Genomic DNA, 23864 nt, shown 5'->3' with positions numbered 1-23864 from the left:
TTATTAGATCTTTGCTTTGTTTGACTTTTTTTGTGGATGAAAATTGTATTGTCTAATATGCTGAAGCATGAAATAAAACGGAAAACCTTTTACCAACAGTATGTCTATGGGTTAAAGGGGAAATTATACAGCAACCAAAAAATTAGGTACACTGACGACGTAATGTGATCCAATAGGTGTCAAACATTCTGCCTTTACAAAGATAATAATGCACCGTTTTGATTAACACTGCAGGACGTATTCATTTACCAGTTGTAGTTTTCAGTGTAGTGCACTACATCACAGCTGTTTCTACTATTTTAGTTAGAAACTGAATTTTTGATACAGTGGATCTTATTAGATTGTGAGGCTGTTTAATGTTGTGTGCAGGAAAAATAGCAGTCTCACTCAGATGTTTGGGCCTTCTAAAACTGACGGTATCTAACCCCATGTTTATCTGTATCTTTTGTACAATATATATTTTACACTACCATGAGTGTCCCCGTTTCCACGCTGTAACTGACCTTTATCCGACAGACTCAGCACCAATTATCCAGGTCAGCTTTTATTTTGCTATCTCTGCACTCCCTCCAAGGGTGAAACATATTTTAGTAGCCGATACAGGGCAAGAACATTCTTCAGAATGCATGGACTACGCATAACAACATCCAGTACCATGCTCAAATGTGCTCAATGCAAATCTGCGCATAGAAGCAGCACCATTTACTCTAGTAGGGGAAGTGTTCCTGCTAAGATGTGCACAGGATGTACTCATGCATGTGAATGCTGAGGCGGCTGCTTTTTTTTAATCACCGTATTGTGCTTACAGTTGGTATGATAAAGAATGCACAGGTTCCACAACCTCCTGGTCTTTATTGTGCACACTCCTCCTTCCTCAAAGTTGGAGCACTGATTATAGAGACAGGATTATAACCGAAAACATTACCATGGTCACGGATACTGGAGATATTAGCCATATTATGTGTACAATGCTCCAAAAGACATTGATACAAAAGCAATGCAGTCAAAACCCACAGAGAAGACATTTGTTCAAAATAATGCAATCCATGTAAAACTTGAAAATGTCTATTCAAAAAAGGGCTGTAAGGAACACCTCATGGTAATCGCCAAGGCAGAATATGGAAGCTAGCCCTTCAATCAGCTGGAGAAAATTAAAATATGATTGTCATTATGTTACAGTTCCACAAGCATAACCATAACATCAAAACAGCAATACAGTGCATAAGAGCCAGACGTTTACCATGCATTTACAAATAGTGCATATAACTCATTTATGCCCTCAATGATATGCTATAAAGTCATTCAATAGATACAGAATATCAAGGAAGACTGGGAATGGGTTTATGACATGTGCAATATAGGTAGATTAACTTTTTATGCATTATTAGATGTGCCATAAAGCCCAAAATCCATTGTCAGGCTCTTGCCAGTCTCGTTTCATTTTCTCTGCAAGGAGTCCATTCATTCAACAGAGCAACCCAGGCCAAGCCCTTTCATTGGTGGTGATTTAACATTGTGTGATCAAATGGGTTCATCTAGTGAAACATCCAACATCCTGAGAATTCCACTCCATCCTGTGTTTTGCACTCTATCTGGGCACACGTCGCAGAGGCGAGGGCAGCAGAAGCTGGAGAGGACAGACGGGATGATTTAGAGTAGCAGACAGGCACAGTGCTCAGCTTCCCCGTGGAGCCCTCTCAGATTCGTATGTGGAAAGTACTGTGAAAGACACAACATGGCAGACCGTCACTGAAAACGTACATGCTTGTCATTTGTGGGAGGACAAACATGATTCGTCCTTCATAAATTTGTAAAATCATTATCTATGATCAACAGAGGAACTGCAGCCTTAAGTGAGAGGCTGTCAAATAATTTGATGAAAAAGAATCCTCGGATTAACACAATCCAGGTCATTTCCGTTCGTTGCATTGCACAGAGTACTCGATCATGTGTTTTTTGTGTGAACTATTATGGCCTCTGTACACCAAGAAACAAACTGTCATATTTTAGGTTGCGCCTTTAAAAAAATGAGACAGAACTAGGTTTATTAAATTGGGTGGTGTCAGGAGGCAGATTTAAATTAGCATCATGTTAAATTTAAATAATTTTATTGAAAGTTATACTTTTGTTTATCAATTCAGACGTAGAGTGCTGACTTTCTGCTCTTAATCTACGCTACACCTGCTAATGAGCCACTGCTTAACATGCTCCATATACAATGTTGACTGCAGCTTTCGCTACCATGACAGAGCCAGGGTGTGGCTACTTGCTGAACCCCGAATCTAAAAAAAAGTGCAAACTGCAAAGCACATGCAAGACCCCACAAAGACATCACTCGCGTCGTCAGCATTTTATAGCCAAGTCGCTGAATTACACTTGTCAGTTATAGTGCGGAGCCGTGTACATGGAACATGCAGTGGACAAATCGGCCAAAACAAATACGTAAGTCTGTGTGAGAGGCAGTTTATGTAAACTAGCTGAATTCGGCCTTCACCAATGATGCAGTTTAGCATGACTTAGTATCACTTTTCAGAATTTATGAACACAAAGTGTAATCTTTGGCATTCTAAAGTTGATTACCTTAAGAAATCAGGAGCCCTTGAGATCATATTTTCAAAATCAGCAAATGAGAGTTTATTGTCTCCATCCAAATCAGCCTCTTCGATGGCCTTCTCACACACGAGCTGCACCTCCTCTGCCGTCAACTCCTCCTTTGTCAACTTGTTCAGAGTTTTTTCCAGATCCTCTTTGCAAAGGTAATTATCCACATTGAAATCTGCAAGCAACAGACAAGGTGACATTTTCATTCATACCATTAGACTGATTCAACAAACATTCGAGAAATTAGTCTTTACCGTATATTTTGAAGGCGTATATGGCCTTCAGTTCCCGCGGAGCCATTTCACTGAGGACTGAGAACATATCCACAAATTCATTGAAGCTGAGATTCCCCATCCCATCCTCTGAGAAAGACTCAACAATCCTGTTACGGAATGGATTTTCCTTCAGAGGAAGGTAATAACAACATTTATAAGAATTAATGCAATGACAAGCAAATAGATGCCTGCAGTTCAGCTCATTTAGAACAATCATAGCCAGAGGAACAACACATCTATGGAATACCCTTTGCGGATATATCAGTATTTGGGCCTCATGTCTGCATGACTGTGATGTTATGTAATAATGGCATTAGTGTTCTTTCCAAATGGCCGGCACGTTGAAAAAAAAGGAGGAATTGCTGCTGGAATGGAGCATTTCATGGCACATTAACTTCCATGAGCTCACACAATGTGGTTATCCATACACTCAGATGTGTGAGGGTGATGATTAAAAATCAATTCTGCTCTCGGAAAAGCATAAGTATCGATCAGTCGCCGTGGTACGTGAGCAGCCGGTGACACATTTGGCCAAGAGTGTTCTTATCCATTTTGAATAATATTATTAAAATACACATTCACAGATTGGTGAGATATGTCCACTTACAACACAGGACTAAGACAGCTCTACAATTATTTTTAAAGGAATACATTTTACCTTTAACTCTGGCATGTTGACTATCAAGGCTAAAGGTAATTTACAATCAGGGTCTTTCGTGTAGTCCATTGGTACAAGATGAGGAGCCAATTCATGGTATCTACCGTGCAACCTAGAGGAAAAACAAAACATTTAATTAGGACTAAACATTTATTTGAATGGAAATTGCGATACACTCTCTCTCCTTCCCCTTAGGATGTTCATCATTGCGTACACATTTTGTTCTTAAATTGTATTTTCATTAATAATGGGGAACTTTTCACATTTGTATGTCAGGTCATAATGTTAAAGTGTTACTTAAAACGCCACCTGTACAGCTGCTACAGGTTTTATGATGGATAATTTTACTCTGCAGGTGATCATTTCTCTTTCCATTCTTTCCCATGGGACAAAAGAAGAACAAATAGGAGGTTGACCAGTGACCCAGAACTGATTGCGGTCAACCTTAGAACTTCCACTGCATTACCAACACTGGATTGACCACCAATAAACCTGCACTTCAGTTTCTCAATTTAACCAGTGTTTGATGAAAATGAAACATGTCCATGAACTATGCCTTGGAGAGGTTATAGCATACGGCCAAAGGGCTGAATGGGGCGACCTTGTACCGATCGGTGATATCCTGTTTCGTCAGTTTAATATGGCTGTACTGTAACCAATGCAACTGCGGACAGAAACGAGGTGTGTTTTAGGAAGGTCATAAAGTGCGGGACCCCGTTACGCCCTCGGCTGATTGTCCCCAGCCCAGTGCTGGCCTAAGACTGAAAGTCAATTCAATAACATCGAGGACGAAGATGTCGTGTCAATTTAATATCACAGACGAAGATGATGTCATTCCACTAATTAAGGTCCTTTTAAAACATAAATGCCCGCAATTCAGCCAGCATGGTGGACTAGTCGTTAGCATCTCTGCCTCATAGTCGAAAGGTTCTGGCCTATGTTCAATTCTCTGCTTAGGCCTTCCTGTGTGGAGGTTACTTGTTCGCCCTGTGCTGTCTTTTCTCCAGGTACTCCATCTTCCTCCTAGATTTCGAAGACATGCATTTTAGATTAATTGAAAACTTGAAATTGTCCATAGGTGTAAATGTGAATGGTTGTTTGTTGATATATGCCCTGAGATTGACGGGCACCCAGTCCAGGGTGCAACCCGCCTCTTATCCAAAGTCAGCTGGGATAGGCTCAAGTTCACTCGTGACCCTCGTGAAGATAAGCGGTATAGAAGGCAGATGGATAGAAATCCCTAAAATTCCTCTTTCCATCATGTAATTCCTCTTTATTGAAAGATGTCCAGCCATCCATCCATTCAGGTTGGGTCCATTCTGGTCTCTCGGTTGCCAGTCAGTTGCAGGGCACATATAGAAAAACAAGCATTCAGACTCACATTCACACCGACGGACAATTTAGAGTCTTCTGTGAACCTAACACGCATGTTTCTGTAAAGTGGAAGGATGCCAGTATACCTGGAGAAAACTCACGCAAGCATGGGGGAAACATGCAAACTCCACGCATGAAGGCCATAGGGAGAGATTCAAACCCAGAACCTCCTGACTGTGCAGCAGTGGTGCTAATTACTATGTTACCGTACGGCTCTTATTAAAAGATATGACTACAGAAAATCTCCCTGTTGTTTCATCATACTAGTATGACTCCCCATTTAGAACATTTTGATGTATTGGCTTTATAAATGAACTCCAACAAATACTGGTGTCACATGCTGACGCATGAGTATTGTCAGTCAATTTCCGTAGATATATTACTCGGTACATTTTTCTCATTTATGGCTGTCGTCAACAGGTAGGGAAAATTATGCTAACCAATGAATCATACACAAGTGGATATTTCACTGCAGTCAAACAGTGAGTGGAATCCCTGTTATGCATAGGGACAGAACATTCTAGATCGTCATTGTCATATTCTGCAGTTCATATCTGAGCTAATATATACCTGTAGAGCATTGAGGGAAAAAAAAGAAATAACTACTTACCGCAAGATTTCTTTGCGAGTGAAAAAGGTACAATCCTGCAATGCAAATGAAACATAGCAGCAAAATGTTACACAGACATGGTGCCTAATGCAATAACCACTCTCAAAAATAGCAAGAAAAGACAGAACGCAAGTAACACTTGGCTCCCTTGAACGCACGCCAATCCATGAAGTTCAAATCAAAGCATCACATTTCTCAAATATGACTTTGCGGTTTATGTTGTCACACCTGTAACAATGAGGATGGAGGAACACGATCACGATGTTTTCTGGAGCAGTCTACACGGTGCGTGTGACGGTCCACCCATTGTGTAGTATTGTGTAACAGCCATATTGGCGGGTACCTCCGTTTACATTTCCCTTGAATGGGTTCTGTCTGTCTAACCTGTGAGTGCGAGCGGCAGGGGCTGCAGACAGTTCTGTGGGCAGTGTATTCCAAAAAATAAGAATAAAAAAAATCTAAGAAACATGCTCAATGTTAAATGTAATAAGCATATATTTAGTACAATGTAACGTGTTTTAATCCATGAATATAAAAAATAACAATAAATTCTGTCCTTTGGCCCATTAGCTTTGAACTCCCTCATTAACCTACACTAATGTTATTATAATTAAATTGGATCATATAGAAGAATTCCACTTGACTGTATGCTTCGAGGGCATTTAAAATGTAGCAGGAGTAACCAGAGAAGCTCTCGAGGACCAAACTGTCTCCAGAGAGTAGAGTTTCACAGCATATCGCGCTGTCTTGGTATCAATTATTAAGCGACACGTGTTAGATTATTGAGGATGTTTCTCAGTCTGTTGGCCTAATGTGGTCTTTAATGGGCAACACCTTCATACATAGTGGAGCAATGCAATCAAAACCTTCGATTGAGGTGACGTTCAAATCATTCATACAGTAAATCGTGAGCATAATACACGTTTTTAATGAATAATAAGACTAAAAAATACTGACTGTTTTTGAATGTTTTTTTCCATTTACTTCAAGGAATCCAAAGATTCCTGTATAGGTCCATAAGAAATGAGGCTATAGGACTGTGGATTGTACTGTACATTATCATTATCAAGGAATTACAACATCAGCGCAATACAATACATAATTCTACTCTTATTATATCCTTACTTTTAACTGTATGGTAATGAAGGAACCGTGTACTTCATGCTCACTCACCTGATAGGCATCAAGTTGTTCGTCTGTAAAAATAGTCTGCTTGTTTCCCATGTTTATCAAGTCATTTGTTGTTTGTATGCAATCACAAGACAGAGGGTCCACAGCCTTTGCACAGTCAAATACATTTAGGGGCCGTGGAGTGACCGTCTCCGTCGCAGGGTGAGTCCCCGATGCTACTGCAATGTCAGTCCTCTCTCTCTCTCTCGCTCTCTCTCGCTCTCTCGCTCCCACGAAGTGTCATCAGTGTCCGTGGCGACGATGTGAGCCATGGCTGAAAAAGGGAGAGGCAGCATTGAAAATAATACACAAAAAAGGGAGTAAGAAATAAAGAGCAAAAAATGATTGTGCAATAGTGTGGCAAGACAGTGTGGATTACAAGGTCTGCAGGCTGCTTCTGCGTCGGCTCTGCTGCCCACCAGAACCCAATTGAGCCAATACGATGTCAGATAAATCAATAATCACGTGACTTATGACTTGCCGGTGAGAGCTGTCTTAATTACTGGTCTACATTGTGGATTTATGGGTGCCCTTATACTGCTGGTTTTCCCCAAGCAATTACTCACTGCTTGGTTGGGGGTGGGTGGGGGGGGGATTTTGTATTCGCTTGATGTATGAATCTGTGTTTATTTAGGCTCGTTAATTGTGTGAATGCTGACTAAGTCAAACAGTCAAAAAATGATTCCATGAAGAACATTTTATAATAATAATAATTCATTATTTCACAATATTGGACATTTTCTGCATTCAAAGAGGAAGCAGCACTGAGTTGGCTTAGTCTTTTATGCAAATGAGCCCCGTAGTTGAATGTCAGATACATACTGTACATCTCTGTCCAGGCTGCTCAGTACAATGTGACTATAAGTCAACTTGAAATAGAAAAATTGAACAACACAAGAAAGGGACACGTTTACTTTAAAAAAAATGTAACTACAGTTAATAAAGGTCATATGATGGTGGTTTATTTGTCATTAGTGGGTCTCTGTGGGCTGAGGCAGTTGTGTAAAGGCATCCATTTTACATGAGAAAAATCTCACTGCACACTACCAAACGAAAGATGTCACAAAAAGTATGACGACTGAGGATCTCGTCTCAGTTTACTCATAAATAGGCTAAGAGTGAAACCTGTTCTGTTTAATTGACCATAAATACAGTAATTATGTTTTATGAATGGCAACAGGGGGATGCAGAGGGTTATTGCACCTTCTGTCAAGTAATGGAAGTTCTGCCTGAGACGATACGTCACTGTCACAGATAGATGAGCAACAATATATTTATAATTAATAAATAATCATTTTTGGATAAATTAAGTAAAATTGGATAATTTCCCATGCATCCCTAATGATCTTTCAGGACACCGTTATAAGGATTCCCACATAATTTCCAGACAGGACACGCCCCGCTGCAACATGATTGGCTTCTGCGTCGCGGGAAGTGGCAGGCCACGCAGTTGGAACAGATGACCATTCCAAAGATGTATCACATTTGCACAAAATTCAAACAAAAATGCTTGTTAAGGTTAGGTTCAGGGCTAGGGTTGGGGCTTAAGACGGTTTAGGATGGGTTAAGGTTAGGATTAGGTTGGTTTAGGGTAAATGGGAAACATATTAACGCCGCCACACTTAAGTCATCTTTTCCCATGAGCAGTAGGGCGTGTTCTACAGTGATACAACAGCCAATCATAGTGCAGCGACGCGAGTCATGGAGCCAGTAATATTGGAGCAGGGCGTGTCTTGCCTAGAAACTACGTGGAATCGTAATAACGCCACAAGGCATCCTTGTTGGGAAACCGCTGGAGTCGGTTCATAGACTACGTCGCGTTCCGCCCTACGTACATGTTAGGCACGTAAATCCGTCGTAAACCGAGGTTCCCAGTGGTCTTATCTGACCCAGTTTGTGTATTTATGATAGAGCCTGTTGCACACAAGCAACATTTGGGGAGGACACACGTCCACGTGCATCAGCGACCCCCAGCAGTGACGCGTGACCCGAGTGAGCTGCTCTCACGCCGGCCAGCCGGTCAGCAACAGGACCCAAGGTCCCTCACGTTCACCTGCGTCCACTGCAGCCCAACACTAATCCCAACTACACAACAGGACACATGCCAATTTCTTCACGCCCCCCCTCCAAAATACCAGTCTTGTCTACGCTCTACCTCGCTTAACTCGGTCGTTTTCCATCAGCACAAGTAGATTTTTAGGCGGTTAAGTTAGCCGGGATGGACTCAAAGCGTGATAATAAAGAGCAAGGTAAGTTGTCGTAACGTAGCTTGTTGCTATGCCACCATGCTAGCCGCTAGCGTATTTGTGGCTAGTAGAAGCTACCGTCCCGTCCGGTTACATAACATTTGTGTGCGTGTTCTCGTCAGAGCAGCAATTACCATTTTTGATTTAATAACCCTCCCACTTCGGATCCGGAGGAATCAAGACTCACCGAGGCAGGCAGCTGTTTCCTGCTTAAATATGATCGCACTTAATGACAGCTAGTCATTATGAGGCGAAATGCTGAACATCCTTATATCCGGGCAAGAAAGATGAAGAAATAAAAACCTAACGATACCTAGACATGTTTTAGGTATAGGTTTAAAAGACAAATTTGTCATCTTTTTTTCTCATTTATTCGACGCAATAATTGCAGTATTCAACCTATAATTGGTGAAGGAATTGAAAATGTAAAATGTCACATGCGCTACTATGATCAGTTAACCTGCTGATCCTTTTAGGAATAGAGTGAGTTTTAAGTGAGGGATCATAAAATAGGAATGAGAATTCTGCCTAAAAGGAGATTAATCCAGACATAATCTCCATTCATCCACCACTGTGAACCTACAGTAACTACATTTTCAGTACAAAGTATAAAATCAACAAAGTGCTGCCAAATGATATATTCATACACAGGCTAAATTGGTAGAAATATGCTATTTAGACACGATGGCATGCGTTATCTACTCATCCCCTCCTTAAATTGAGTGGACACGCAATGCTTGAGGCGTTCTCTTCCTACAGTGCTGACTCACAAATGATGTGCATGTGGATGTGTTGCATGAAGTGCTGTGCTATGCTGCAGTCTCATATTTGTTTCTCTCAGAGGGAGAGGTCGAGAAGATAACCGCTGTACTGCTCAAGTCGCACTCGGGAGAGTTTGATTTGGAGTCCATACTGTTTCTCAAATTTAGGTGTCTCGGTAAGGCCAGATTATAATATTTGCATCCACGTAATCACATATTTACTTTTAGTTGACGAGTTGTTTAATGTCTTGACAGGAATACATGATCTTGGGTGTATAGGGGAGTGTATGAATTTGGAGAGACTGGACCTATCTGGCAATAATATTGTCAATTTAGCTCCACTGTCGTCTCTTCGGCTGCTTTCTGTTCTCAATTTGTCTGCTAATAGGATTTCCAATTTAGGTAAGTATTCAGGAGTAATTATTATTTTTTACATTTCCAACATATCAACGAATCAACGGTTGTCGTCCTGGCCGTGGAACAGTGGACCAGCTCTACACCGTCGGCAGGGTCCTCGAGGGTGCATGGGAGTTCGCCCAACCAGTCTACATGTGAGAAGGGATTCGACCGTGTCCCTCGGGCAGTCCTGTGAGGGGTGCTTCGGGAGTATGGCGTACCGAACCCCCTGATACGAGCTGTTCGGTCCCTGTACGACCGGTGTCAGAGTTTGGTCCGCATTGCCGGCAGTAAGTCGGACTTGTTTCCGGTGAGGTTTGGACTCTGCCAAGGCTGCCCTTTGTCACCGATTCTGTTCATAACGTTTATGGACAGAATTTCAAGGCGTAGCCGAGGCGTAGAGGGGGTCCGTTTTGGTGGCCTCAGTATTGTTTCTCTGCTTTTTGCAGATGATGTGGTTCTGTTGGCTTCATCAAGCCGTGATCTCCAACTCTCACTGGTGCGGTTCGCAGCCGAGTGTGAAGCGGCTGGGATGAGAATCAGCACCTCCAAATCTGAGAAGGAGCTAAGCCGAAAGGCGAAGCTCTCAATTTACCGGTCGATCTACGTTCCTACCCTCACCCTGTGGGTCATGACTGAAAGAACAAGATCCCGGATACAAGCGGCCGAAATGAGTTTCCTCCGTAGGGTGTCCGGGCTCTCCCTTAGAGATAGAGTGAGAAGCTCGGTCATCCGGGAGGAGCTCAGAGTGGAGCTGCTGCTCCTCCACATTGAGAGGAGCCAGAGGAGGTGGCTGGGGCATCTGATTCGGATGCCTACCGTACGCCTCCCTGGTGAGGTGTTCCGGGCACGTCCCACCGGGAGGAGACCACGGGGGCGACCCAGGACACGCTGGAGAGACAAAGTCTCTCGGCTGGTCTGTGAACGCCTCGGGATACCCCCTGAAGAGCTAGATGAAGTGGCTGGGAGAGGGAAGTCTGGGCGTCCCTGCTAAAGCTACTGCCCCCGCGACCCGACCTCGGATAAGCGGTAAAAAATGGATGGATTTATGGATGGATGGATCAACGAATTAGCCAACTAGGCACCTCAAAATTCCAGTGCCCCAAAGGTTGTTGGAAAAATATGACTTAATGCAGACATCAAGTGGGAAGTCAACTTATCGCACAAGATTCCAGCAAATCTCCTCAGTGTATTTCACTGGAACTCGGTTCAGCCAACTCTTTGCATTTGTTTTTTTTTGTGGCTGGTAGCAGGAGCAGGGAAAAGGTTTGTGTGACTGGAAACACCGTGACACTGCTTATTTTCTTGCCATTACTTGTTAATAAAGGTAGACTTTCATTAATTATCAGTTTCAAGTGGTCATCTTATTATTTTATTGTGTGGCAATTAAGAATGTTCAAAAATGAGATCTGTTATGCCTTTACAGTATTTGTCATCAAAGTTACATGTTTTTGAATATGTTAAAATATTAACAGATGATTGGAAACATTGTCAATACATTTAATAAAGGTTTTATTATGGTGGTAGTTTGACTCAAGAACAGACCAATTGGGTTACTATTATTTCTCATGGGAAAATTGTATAATTATGAATTATGTTTCACCTCGGAGGTTCCACTGTATTCATCTGTTTATGTCTTTATGTTCCCAGAACCCCTGCACACTTGTGACAATCTACAAAATTTAAACCTCGCTGGTAATATCATCTCCAGGTATGACAATGTAATCAATCATTAGCTGTTTTGAAAAAAAACTGCATTTGGTTATTTATTTGTTATTATCATTTGAAGTAATATTTATTTGGCATTGCTTTACATTTGAATCTGTGTTAGCGTTTCTTTTTTAAAAGTTAATGGTACCTAGTTTTAATAAAATTTTATTGAAGGGGAATTTTTTCCCCCGATTTTGTGGCACCTGTAGCAATTACCTATATTGTCTAATTGTCAAACCGGCTCTGCTGTACGGCTTTGTTTTGCCAAGCTCATGGAAAATCACTTCTTTGTTTTGTTCTTCAACAGTATCGATAACCTTATCTGCCTTCAGTCTTTGAGAAAGATAGAAAGTATTCGTCTCAATGACAACACCTACAATTATTCAAATCCAGGTGAATTTAAATAACTTATCAAATAAAGGATATTAAAAAAAACTGAGTAAACTCATACGATCTCTTATCCTAGTGTGCAGAAACATGTCATATAGAACCGTAGTTCTTGAGATGTTCCCCAATGTCAAGGTGCTAGATGGTAAGATATTTCTCTATCGTATTCCTATATCTTTGTATCACATTAGCAGTACAAGTCTTAAATGTTAGTTCATTTTAAATTGTAGGGGAGAGAGTCGTCGGACGTGGGAGCGACTTGTACCAGCTATGCAAAGACATTGATGACACCATTAAAGGTATGAATGTCATCCAGTAGAAAGTTGCATTTGTAGGTATACTCATTCAACTGATAAAGTTGTTGAATAAAGGATTTTTATTTCACTTCAAATATTATTCATGGCTCTTGCTCAGAGAAGATTTATTAAATTTAAATGTCATGTTTTTGTTTCTATTTGGAATGTTAAGCCGGTCTATACAAGAATGGACAACTTGTTGAACATCAGGATTGCAAGCCATGGGTCGAGGATACTTACTGGGACATAAAACAATCCAACAATGCCATTGTTGAAGAAGCCTACAAGCAGTTTAACGGTAAGAGTGTCTGAAAGAAAAGAATTACACGGATAACTGAGTATACTTAAAGGAGACAGTATTATACAGTGGTACCTTGAGATATGAGTTTAATTCGTTCCACGACCACGCTAGTAACTTAAATATTGTATCTCAAATCATCTTTCCCCATTGAAATAAATTGAAAAACAATGAATCAATTCCAGCCTCCCCTCTGCCCCAAAAAAAAATAATAATAATAATTATAACATGTTTTTAAGGGAAAATACCAATCATATATAATATTGTACTTTTAAAAAACATAGAATTAAACAGTTTATGTATCATGATTTAATGCTTCAATTAATTTGTGCTGCTCCAACTGGTGTAACCGTTTTGGCCATGGGGGGGGGGCAGTATAATACAGACCCAAATGAGTAATCATCGCTACTTTCAAGGATTCAGCCGTTCAAATAGCCATTGTGTCGTGTTTATAACATTGCAACTATCGATGCTAATCAATGGCACGACAATGGCATTAGCATTAAGCTAGCAGGTGAGACCATGGTCCTCAGTCGGAAAAGGGTGGCGTGCCCTCTCCAGGTCGGGGATGAGATCCTGCCTCAAGTGGAGGAGTTCAAGTATCTTGGGGTCTTGTTCACGAGTGAGGGAAGAATGGAACGGGAGATTGACAGGCAGATCGGTGCAGTGATGCGGACTTTGTATCGGTCCGTTGTGGTGAAGAAGGAGCTAAGCCGAAAGGCGAAGCTCTCGATTTACCGGTCGATCTACGTTTCTACCCTCACCTATGGTCGCGAGCTGTGGGTCGTGACCGAAAGAACAAGATCCCGGTTACAAGCGGCCGAAATTACTTTCCTCTGCAGGGTGTCCGGGCTCTGCCTTAGCAATAGGGTGAGAAGCTCAGTCATCCGGGAGGATCTCAGAGTAGAGCCGCTGCTCCTCCACATCGAGAGGTGCCAGATGAGGTGGCTGGGGCATCTGATTCTGATGCTTCCCGGACGCCTCCCTGGTGAGGTGTTCCAGGCACGTCCCACCGGGAGGAGACCCCGGGGACGACCCAGGACACGCTGGAGAGACTACATCTTTCGGCTGGCTTGGGAACACCTCGGGATCCCCCCGGAAGAGCTGGATGAAGTGGCTGGGGAGAGGTATATCTGGGCGTCCCTGCTAATGCTACTGCCCCCACGACCCGACTTCGGATAAACAGTAGAAAATGGATGGATGGATGGTGTATACTAAAGGCAAAATTGTTTGGTTGTTTTAAATACACACTTTGCAATTCTCTTTGTTTTATGTTTAGTTTTGCAGTAAACTTCAACATTGACTGGCACTCAGCAGCTTGGGGCCTCTTTTTGTTAGGAAACTGCTTGTTATTGTCAAGTTGATTTGAGTTCGCTGCCACCGTACAACGCTCATATCTCAAGTATGAGTGTAGTATGATGGCTCGTGTCTTGAAAACTCGTAAACAAAAAGTCAACTTTCCATAATACAGGGTGGGTGAAAAGTAGGCTTAGTAAAACCAGTTTAGAATTATGGTTCAGATAATTACCTAGACCTCCCAACAGTTGATCATAATTAGATTATAAAAAATAGTAATAATTTAAATTAACGCACTTAACTCAGTCACTGCCAACCCTCCCAGTTACACTGCATATTTGGCATCTATAGTTTAAATAAAATGCACAGATCGAAAACATAAAACAACTGTAAGACAACTTTTGGCCCACCCTTATGTCCCCTTTAAATACTGGTAATTAACATATTCCTGCATTAACAGGTACTGTACTTACAAATGACATCGCATGTGGTCTGACTAGGTGTTCACTCAAAAGGATTGTTTTTAGAGTGTGACATTTTAAGTGCTTTATCGGTCCTCCTACAGACATTCTTCATGAATGCAGACTCCTAAACAACAGAGCAACCCATGCAATTTCCCAGACTGAAAGATCAATGAGCCTGAAGAAGCAGCCAAAGCAGTATGCCATCTGAACCGGACCTATTTGTGTGTTGTCTGTATTTATTTAAAAATGACAGTGATGTATGTGCAGTAGTATGACTAAGTTCAGCGCAATACAGACTTTGCCAGACATACATGCTGATTTGTGGTGTTTGTTAATATTTTAATGCACCCTATGCATTGGCTTTTGGAGGATACACTGTATTGTATGCTGACTCAGTTTGAACTGTCTTTACTTGCACACTGTGCATTTTGTGCCATTTTCGTAGTCTGCATTCATGCAGGGACATATGCTGCTAAGATGTCTAAATATTCCAAGTGATTAAAAACTTTTCCATTTTGCTGGATCATTTTGGGAGCTTCCCCTTGCTGTAATGCTTTTTGACAGGTAGCAAATTGTGATTGAATGTTCATCTGTTTATACTTGTTTTATACCATAAAAATATTGACTATAAAAACGACTTGTGCAAAAGTGTTCAATGCTTTATACTGTTACAAAAGACCAGACCGTGATGGTCATTTTTTTTCTTTGACTGTTCTGGCTAAAACAGCTCAACCATTTGAGTTAATAGTTGATCGTCTAGCGTTTTGCCCCACCTGCTGGTGGTAATCCTTATAGAAATACGGTAACGTATGCTTACACATGCAAGGTGCCATAAAGCAGGGGTGTCTAACTCAAATTCACAGTGAGCCTAAATTAAAAACTGGGACAAAGTTGCTGGCCGAACTCAATATTTACTGAAAATCTGACTGCAATTTTGCATGTTTCCCTTCTGTCGAGATATGTAATGTTAGACCTTTTCATACGAAAACAAACTCAAGTTTTGCTTAAACACTGACTTAATATTATAAACATGAGAAATCACATTTTAAATAAAAGACGTGCTTTTTGTTTAATTAAATAAAAATTAATTATTTCGTCCCTCTCGCTCTGCAGCCGTTCAAGTTATTTTTAAATGGAAAACCTTTTTTAACAGGTCAACATCAAAACAACCCCCATCCAAAAACCCAAAAAACAAAAGAAATTAAATGGGAATTCAACCCTTATAAAGTTAGCATCATGAGCAACATTTCCATCATGTTGTATTTTGATGGCCATCAGTTTGTAATCCATTACATTTCAATTGCTTTACAGTACCGGCGCACTGTATTAAACAGTATTAGTAATCTATGTATAGTAAATTACTATATATTTTGAAAGATAAAACCAATGACAAACAACGTATACGAGTAATAAGGGCTATTTTACGGGTTTTTAATATAAGGGAGAATGGTTGTGATAACTGAATACGACTATAATGTTTGTTAGAACGACAGTGAGGCGCTTTTATTGATGTTTTATGGACATGCCCGAAAAGTCACCCAGTTTCACTTCCGTGTTGTGCCAGGGTAATACCGGAAAAGCTTACAACATATACGCGCAAGTTGTTTTCAGCAAATGTACCTACGAATGGCAACAATAACATTACATTTTGATATCAATACATGTGGGTACGTGTGCTTCAACAAACTAATGAATTATTGCGACTCTGTGAATTTATTATTTGGCTTTATTTTGAAAACTCCATCTCAACGGATATCCTCTCAGTGTTTACCGTGGGCTTGACTATTTGCCGCTGCTGTACTGCTTCATCGACCTTGGTGGCTAGCTACAAGCTAAGAATGGCGGGCAATACATGGAGGTCAGCGGTATGTACGGGAAATCCCCACTTGTATAATAATTGTTCATAATATGCGCAATCCTTAATCCCCAATCATACATCACTGTCGGGTATTTTGTAGTCACGCTCTCAAATTCTTCGGGAAAGACAATAACTATCTGGCCACTTTGTCAGGCACGCCCTTGCAGTAGGTTGCTACAGCAACCTGAATCGTGTTCAAATTTTAAAATAACAATTTACACTGGCGTAATCTTAATGTATTCACTTTTGAATGCCACACAGCCGAAGATGAACGTGACAGCTAATTGTCCGATCTACTTCCGCATCGAGGCTCCAACTGTCCATGTAATGTTCCTCACCTACAGATTGTTAACCTACTCAGAAAATGGAGTTTATCGATCAGTGGCCAGGATAAAATCAAGGCAAAGGAAGTAAGTTAATCTTAGTTATGTATTAAAGCAGTGTATTACTTGTTTGAAGGAGAAATCGAGCTAATAATTTCCCATTTTGTTAGTAATGTCTACTACTGGTTGTGTAGTTTGTTGGGCCATGTTCTACTGATTCAAAAATACCGACGCTAGTTTGTTTTAAGTCGTTTTCGGGCTTTTGACGTACAGTTGTGGTCTTAACTAATTTGTTGGGCAGGAATCTCCATTTGTTTTGTGTGCAATACATCTATAGCAATGATGCTTGTCATTGTCTCCATTTTTTTCATAACACTCACAGTATACTTACTACCTGTTATTTTATGTATTGTGTTTGAGACGCAGTGGCATTTGAGTATTTACATACTTTACCAAACATCTATCTTTTGCTTGACAGGGGCGTCATGTGGCAGGAGCCTTGAGAAAACAGACCAGGGCATTGTCTCTTGGGGTACGTCACGCCCCTGTAGGATGACAGTATTTGTATGTTGGAATTTATAGAAGCATCATTATATGACACTTTCTTTTTGCCCTGCCTTTCAGATGCATACTGTTACTTTGATACCCGGTGATGGAATTGGACCAGAGATCTCCACTGCTGTCATGAAGATATTTGAAACAGCTCAAGTTAGTACTGAAGAAGCACTACATTGAACACTTTTATTACTCCTACAATTATGCCTATATATTATGTGCTTTGTTATAGGTACCCATTCAGTGGGAGGAGAGAAATGTTACCGCCATTAAAGGTCCCGGGGGGAAGTGGGTGATTCCTCCAGATGCCAAAGAATCAGTGGACAGGAACAAAATGGGTCTGAAAGGTAAGATAACATTGTGATTACTTTACACTCGCTGACCACAGCATTTGGGTCACCTGTATAAGCTGAGGAAATCCAATTAGGCTGAATTTACACTGCATGGTTCAAGTAACATTTTTTTGTTCTCAGTTGGCACAATTAAGACATGTCAGAATAGTGTAAATAGAAAAAAAATGCATGGAATCAGATAACTTCAGATTGGAATCTGGCCTATTCCAAATATGGATAAAAAATTTAACGTCTTATACATATATGTGCCACTGCGATTGCAGTGTAAACCCACACATATATATTCTATCAATGTGATCTTGATGTCATCAAAATACACTGATTATTGACATACTGTGTATCGACTTGCATCTGCTCAAACGACACAAACAAACACACAAAAAAGGCACATGCTGTAAATGTAAATCACAGGGAAAGTATAAAAGATGGAAATATGGATAGAAATATGGTCTACATATGCTACATTACAAGTACAGTGGAATCGCCATAGAACAGACTAATAGGGGCAGGGGGTCGTCCGATATAGCCGATTGTCCGTTACTTTGAAGCACTTTTATTTTTTTTTTGAGGCAATGTGTACCCATGTTACTGTACAGTACAAATCAGGTTTTTAGTTGCTGTGGTTTTTTTTGGCCTAAAACACCCAGTACAGTATTAAGTTATTGTAAGTCAATTTTAAAAAAAGCTTAAGTGTTTGAAAGTTTCACATTTTATCCAAATTTACCATGCCAGTGTGGTTGGTCATGGTGACATTGTTGACGTACAGTAATCAACATAGGCGAGTCGCTTTCTTGAGCTGTGAGGAATTAGTGTAATTCCTAGTTCCAAATCAGTTGCCAAAGGCAAACGGCTTGAAAAAAAAACCTCTTACTGGACCAAAAATAGCATGTTCCAGACTGCAGAGACTTGTGTTTGTATTCCTCAGACTTAACACTGCCGCAATGCCGCACTCTCTCTGTGTGCTTCGAGTCTATGTACACTGCCGCAATGCCGCACTTTCTCTGTGTGCTTCGAGTCTATGTACAATACACAATAGATAGAACTATCATGACGTGGCTGCCACGTCATTGCGCCATATTCAACATGGCCGACGTGTAGGCACAGGAGGCATGTCTTTTGAAATTGGATCTATTTTTTTTGGGATATCTGCGACGCGGAAATACATCAGTCCCATTCTCCGCCTGCATTGCGCCACAGCGTGAGTAAACAACAGCGGCCTATTCTGGATCTAACAGACTTTGTCAACAGCAGTGTAAGTGACAATTGAAAACTATTTTTGGACACATTGTTCAGTCCCGACGGTCCGTTTTATCCGTTATGTAGGGGGCCGTTTTATCAACGATCCACTGTATGTTGATCATTATAGAAGCAAAAAAAATTATAATTGCAGATGGGGATCAGTGGAGTAATGTGGACTAGGTTACCGTCATATAAACCAGTAGGGAGAAAAGTCAACCCAGGGCAACTAAACATATAACATTGTAACATTTAATATTTGTTATTTTTATGTATTCTTTTTTACTTCTGTGTGCCATGAATGAAAACACAACTTTGTGTCACTTGAAATGTACTATATGTAAAAAGACAATTAATAAAAATAAAAATCGGACATAGGCATTAATTTGAAATTGGGCACTTGGTCCTGCAGTGTAAATCCAGCCTCAAAATAGGTGTGTGTTCCTTATAGGCGTCCTTCATACTTCCACAGTAATACACAATAATTCTGTTCAAGTATTAGATCAGATTATTGTGAAGGCATTATTATTATTTTTTATTTGTATTTGATATTGTTCTGTTAGATTGTTATCCAGCTTTCTGCCCAGTTAGAGTTATCAATTAGTCACAAAGAAACCAGAATGTGGCCAGTCATACAAATTGTATCATTTCCTGAAGCTAGGGCACATTCAAATTTGAAACACCAGCTATGATCCTACCTCCAAAAGTGCAAGATCAAGGGTCAAATAACTTTGAATGACTTCTTCGTCTACAGGTCCTTTGAAGACGCCAATTGCTGCAGGTCATCCCTCCATGAACCTTCTCCTGAGGAAAACCTTTGACCTCTACTCCAATGTGCGCCCTTGTGTTTCCATCGACGGCTACAAGACGCCCTACACAGACGTGAACCTAGTCACCATCAGAGAGAACACCGAGGGGGAATACAGTGGGATTGAACATGTGGTAAGTACCTTGAAGAATTGGATTTTGTTCTTTTGGCATTTTATTTATTCCTACACCTAGGCCTGTCACGATAATTACTATATTGACTTATTGTTCACCGAATAAAATGGACACGATAAATTGTCGTTGTTGTGAGAGAGGCATGCGGCTCACACAGTGAGCAGACAAGAGTTGGACGGCTGTGTCATTATCCGCTAGTCGGCTCATGGACCCGTCGGCGTTCCACTCTTGCCGGTGTTGGCTCCGTCCAATAGTTCACACTCCACAACCTTGCTACATATGCAAGGCGTAGATTCACACAACAGAGCGGTACAGAAAATGGACAGATGGATAGAAGGCTTTGTATTCTTTATTTCAGACCCAGGGGGATCCATATCACCTGATAGAGAAACGAGGAACAATAGCAACAATAATAATGATAACAACAATACTGATCTCAAAGCAAATAAATAAATAATAAGGGCGGGCCTTATTTTTCATGATTTCATAGGCATTAGAAAAACAGTTTCGTTTATCTTGCTAGTTTTTTGGGAAGATAATCGTCTTAAAAAAATAATTTGTGAGAGGCCTACCTACATTGAATTCAAAAGACGTTTATGTTAAGGAAACATGAACCAGTAAGTGTTAGTTAGTCAGTTAGTTAAATTCCGATTTGATCTTATTGTGGTAATTGATGAGTGTTTATTTGCAGATTGTTGATGGAGTCGTGCAGAGTATAAAACTCATTACAGAGCAAGCCAGCCAGCGCATTGCAGAATATGCATTTGAATATGCAAGAAACAATAAGAGGACCAGTGTTACTGCTGTTCATAAGGCGAACATAATGTAAGTTGCAGACGATACAAATGACTGCATATGTAACTTACACACCTCGCTATATGTTCTGATCAACTGGTTGTCTTTTATTTTTATATCAGGCGCATGTCAGATGGGCTCTTCCTTCGAAAATGCAGAGAGGCTGCTGAAAGGAATAAAGATATTAAGTTTACTGAGATGTACCTGGATACTGTGTGCCTCAATGCAAGTCCTCCTTTTTTTTGAATTGTTGTCTTTATTTATTTATTATAAACAACCAATGCTATTGTTTACCTTTTCCCAATTTTCAGATGGTTCAGGATCCTACACAGTTTGATATTCTGGTGATGCCAAATTTGTATGGAGACATCCTGAGGTAAGAAGATGCACGATTTACAGTTGTGTCACTGTAAAATACATAATGTGATAAATAAAATGAAACTAACGTGGTTAGTAGTCACAGCTTATCAGGAAAGCCTTGATACCATGCAAATGTGCCCTCTGGTGGCTATAAGCAGTATAGTATGGACGATATCAGAGCAATCTGATAGGACGCTCATATGTGCTTTGGTACAATGCCATGACATCATTGCTAAATCTTTGCCTTTGTGCCGCTTGATAAAATGGAATAATAACCATGTGTTTGTATTGCTGTGGTATGTGCACAGCCATGTTGTCCACAAAGTCTAATACCAATTTAACACATTTATTGCAAAAGCAATGTGATTGACTGGGGACCAGTCCACGGTGTACCCCACCTCTCATCCAAAGTCAAGTGGGATAAACTCCAGCTTAACCCAAAGCAAATGAGTATACAATTCTGTGTAAATTATTACAAAATTAGATTTTAGATACTGGAGCTTTTCTATTTGATCTTTTTTTAATTTGGTCGTCCACTCTTCCCTCCGTCCCAATAAACAGATGAAAGCATTTCCGCCTTGTTTGGGGAAAATGAGGAAGGCAACTGTTTCAAAGCACCCGCAGGCACTTTTAAACATCTACAATGTCTGTTATTAAACGCAAAGATGACAATAGACGTGTGTTTGGACGTTGTTCATCTTTACATGCATGAGATATTTGTGTACATAAATTATATACATGTATTTAACTTTGTCCAAAGACACCAGCCATAAAGACAATTTTTACGTTTTAAGAAATTTTTAAGTTTCAAGAAATATTTGCAATCTATATTTGGCTTCAAACAATCATGTCATCAATCCTAGTTATGTTCGTTAGCGAAGCATACAAGGGAACTCAGCTATTCTGTGTTCTGCGTTGGTCAAGATGTTCCGCATATTGCAGGACTTGATGGTTGATGTCTTTCATACGTAATTCTGTAGTTTCGCTGAGTCTGCAAACCAGATTTTGTTTCAATATTATTATTTCACATTGTGCCTTTTCTTGAGGCATAGCCATTTTTAGGGCTTTATATATAAGACCTATTTCATAAACAGGAAACCTGAAGTGCACAAATGCAATGTGATTAAAAACTTTGACATACAAATCTAATTAATACATCTCATGAATTGCTTTGGTATTCTTTCATTTTTTGTAATTAAAGAGACTTTGTGCACACCCTGAAAAAGTATGTACTTGTGTGTCACTGTTTATCCTCAGTGACCTTTGTGCTGGACTTATTGGTGGACTTGGAGTGACCCCCAGTGGAAACATCGGCACCAATGGTGTTGCCATTTTTGAGTCTGTATGTTCCCTCTCACGTTCTCTGTACAACATCTGTTTTTTTTTAAAAGGCGGTTTCAAAGATGGTAAGAGGTTTTTGATAAATTTTTTCAGGTTCATGGAACTGCCCCCGATATAGCAGGAAAGGACATGGCCAACCCCACAGCCTTGCTGCTCAGTGCAGTCATGATGCTGCGCCACATGGGCCTGCATGACCACGCAAAGAGGATCGAGAGTGCCTGTTTCGACACCATTCGAGACAAAAAGGTAACTGTCGTTTTCTCGCGCACGTTTGACTGTCCACATGTAACGCAGATTTATTGTCTTTGTTCTAGGTGCTCACCGGAGACCTCGGAGGAAAGTCAAAGTGCTCCGAATTCACGGAAGCAATATGTCAACGAGTGCGAGATCTTTAATAGTAATTGTTTTGCGTTTGCATCTCCATGTTTCAAACCAAAACACATTAAAAAATATTATATATAATACATAATAAAACTGGCGGAACGGTGGACGACTGGTTAGAGCGTCAGCCTCAGAGTTCTGAGGACCCGGGTTCAATCCCCGGCCCCGACTGTGTGGAGTTTACATGTTCTCCCCGTGCCTGCGTGGGTTTTCTCCGGCCACTACGGTTTCCTCCCACATCCCAAAAACATGCATAAATTGGAGACTCTAAATTGCCTGTAGGTGTGACTGTGAGTGCGAATGGTTGTCTGTTTGTATGTGCCCTGCGATTGGCTGGCAACCAGTTCAGGGTGTATCCCGCCTCCTGCCCGATGACAGCTGGGATAGGCTCCAGCACGCCCGCGACCCTAGTGAGGAGAAGCGCCTCAGAAAATGGATGGATGGATGGACATAATAAAACTGTCGCAGGATTTGTGATCCCGAAATGTCTTTTTTTATTTGCATCTGTCCAAGAATTATCTTCAAAGCTACAGTTACTTTGTATTCAATATGCATTTTATTCTGCTTAAGGAGAGTATCAAGGGGACTATTACGGTAATTATTATCATTATTGTGATATTGGTGTGTGTCGATAACTGATATACTGTAGTTATGTTCTACTATGGAACTATACTTGAATTAAAGTAATAAGTTATTACTGTTATTGTGAAAAAACATTTAGATTATAAAATTGAATTCTATTTAGGCAGTAAATATCGAGAGGGGCTTTCATGCTTTTTACGCAGCTTTGTGTCAGATATGAATGTACTATATTACATCATAATGCTAACATGACATCAGAATTGTCTGACATTTTATTGTGTGGGTCAATCGAATGTGTTTGTGTCTTATGCCTCTTCACCTGCTAAGCTAGGGTGACTTGTCACTGGTTGTTTGTCTACATCGGAAATAAATTCTGTATCCACAAGAATAAACAGTCCTTGTCATGACTTCATAGGTACTGATGATGTGGATGACTCAATGATTAAAATAGGGACATCAGCTGGGAGCAGCAGCTTACCCGTGGCGACCGGGGTGTCATTAGGACATCACTAAGATTTTTCCATGTACTCTCTCCTAAAAAAGCAACATACCGCTACTCTAGTGTGAGTCCAGATGGTATTTTAGGTCAGCAATGT

The 23864-nt window shown here is 40.6% G+C and overlaps 3 protein-coding genes across 7 annotated transcripts; 2 read left to right on the top strand and 1 right to left on the bottom strand.

Annotated features, from left to right (window-relative positions):
• Window positions 1-53: 53 nt before the first annotated feature.
• cib2 (calcium and integrin binding family member 2) lies at window positions 54-9250 on the bottom strand. Of its 3 annotated transcripts, none has more exons than XM_061774475.1 (7): window positions 9069-9250; window positions 6692-6962; window positions 5519-5553; window positions 3535-3646; window positions 2856-3003; window positions 2581-2776; window positions 54-1719 (listed from the first exon to the last, which is right to left on the bottom strand). In XM_061774475.1, exons 2-7 carry the CDS (start codon window positions 6740-6742, stop codon window positions 1698-1700), a joined length of 564 nt encoding a protein of 187 aa, XP_061630459.1. In that variant the 5' UTR covers window positions 6743-6962; window positions 9069-9250; the 3' UTR covers window positions 54-1697. The 3 variants fall into 3 exon arrangements, with proteins under 3 accessions (XP_061630459.1, XP_061630460.1, XP_061630461.1); XM_061774476.1 differs by having other exon boundaries at window positions 9122-9200; XM_061774477.1 differs by lacking the exon at window positions 9069-9250 and adding an exon at window positions 7068-7178.
• Window positions 8426-15192, top strand: lrrc61 (leucine rich repeat containing 61). 2 transcript variants are annotated; one of them, XM_061774472.1, is made up of 9 exons: window positions 8426-8937; window positions 9776-9871; window positions 9951-10097; window positions 11742-11802; window positions 12109-12194; window positions 12268-12333; window positions 12419-12487; window positions 12657-12782; window positions 14644-15191. In XM_061774472.1, exons 1-9 carry the CDS (start codon window positions 8907-8909, stop codon window positions 14748-14750), a joined length of 789 nt encoding a protein of 262 aa, XP_061630456.1. In that variant the 5' UTR covers window positions 8426-8906; the 3' UTR covers window positions 14751-15191. The 2 variants fall into 2 exon arrangements, with proteins under 2 accessions (XP_061630456.1, XP_061630458.1); XM_061774474.1 differs by lacking the exon at window positions 9951-10097 and having other exon boundaries at window positions 14644-15192.
• A 1080-nt stretch (window positions 15193-16272) lies between these two features.
• Window positions 16273-23675, top strand: idh3a (isocitrate dehydrogenase (NAD(+)) 3 catalytic subunit alpha). 2 transcript variants are annotated; one of them, XM_061774464.1, is made up of 12 exons: window positions 16319-16407; window positions 16745-16810; window positions 17202-17255; window positions 17348-17431; window positions 17511-17625; window positions 19622-19809; window positions 20501-20634; window positions 20727-20829; window positions 20916-20980; window positions 22222-22306; window positions 22399-22551; window positions 22620-23675. In XM_061774464.1, the coding sequence occupies exons 1-12, from the start codon at window positions 16381-16383 to the stop codon at window positions 22698-22700; spliced, it is 1155 nt and encodes a 384-aa protein (XP_061630448.1). In that variant the 5' UTR covers window positions 16319-16380; the 3' UTR covers window positions 22701-23675. The 2 variants fall into 2 exon arrangements, with proteins under 2 accessions (XP_061630449.1, XP_061630448.1); XM_061774465.1 differs by lacking the exon at window positions 16745-16810 and having other exon boundaries at window positions 16273-16407.
• The last annotated feature ends 189 nt before the right edge of the window (window positions 23676-23864 follow it).

Source organism: Phyllopteryx taeniolatus, chromosome 5 (genome assembly GCF_024500385.1).
Source record: "Phyllopteryx taeniolatus isolate TA_2022b chromosome 5, UOR_Ptae_1.2, whole genome shotgun sequence".
NCBI lineage: Eukaryota > Metazoa > Chordata > Actinopteri > Syngnathiformes > Syngnathidae > Phyllopteryx > Phyllopteryx taeniolatus.
This window is presented reverse-complemented; position numbering and strand designations above follow the sequence as displayed.

Coding starts and splice junctions, on each gene's coding strand:
- cib2 (XM_061774475.1), bottom strand. CDS start 6,742: ATGGGAAACAAGCAGACTATTTTTACAGACGAACAACTTGATGCCTAT. Junction 5,554..6,691: donor AACAACTTGATGCCTATCAG/GTGAGTGAGCAT, acceptor TTTGCATTGCAG/GATTGTACCTTTTTCACTCG. Junction 3,004..3,534: donor TCAACATGCCAGAGTTAAAG/GTAAAATGTATT, acceptor CTTCCTCTGAAG/GAAAATCCATTCCGTAACAG.
- lrrc61 (XM_061774472.1), top strand. CDS start 8,907: ATGGACTCAAAGCGTGATAATAAAGAGCAAG. Junction 10,098..11,741: donor TAATAGGATTTCCAATTTAG/GTAAGTATTCAG, acceptor TTATGTTCCCAG/AACCCCTGCACACTTGTGAC. Junction 12,195..12,267: donor CTACAATTATTCAAATCCAG/GTGAATTTAAAT, acceptor CTCTTATCCTAG/TGTGCAGAAACATGTCATAT.
- idh3a (XM_061774464.1), top strand. CDS start 16,381: ATGGCGGGCAATACATGGAGGTCAGCG. Junction 17,256..17,347: donor CCAGGGCATTGTCTCTTGGG/GTACGTCACGCC, acceptor CCTGCCTTTCAG/ATGCATACTGTTACTTTGAT. Junction 19,810..20,500: donor ACAGTGGGATTGAACATGTG/GTAAGTACCTTG, acceptor GTTTATTTGCAG/ATTGTTGATGGAGTCGTGCA.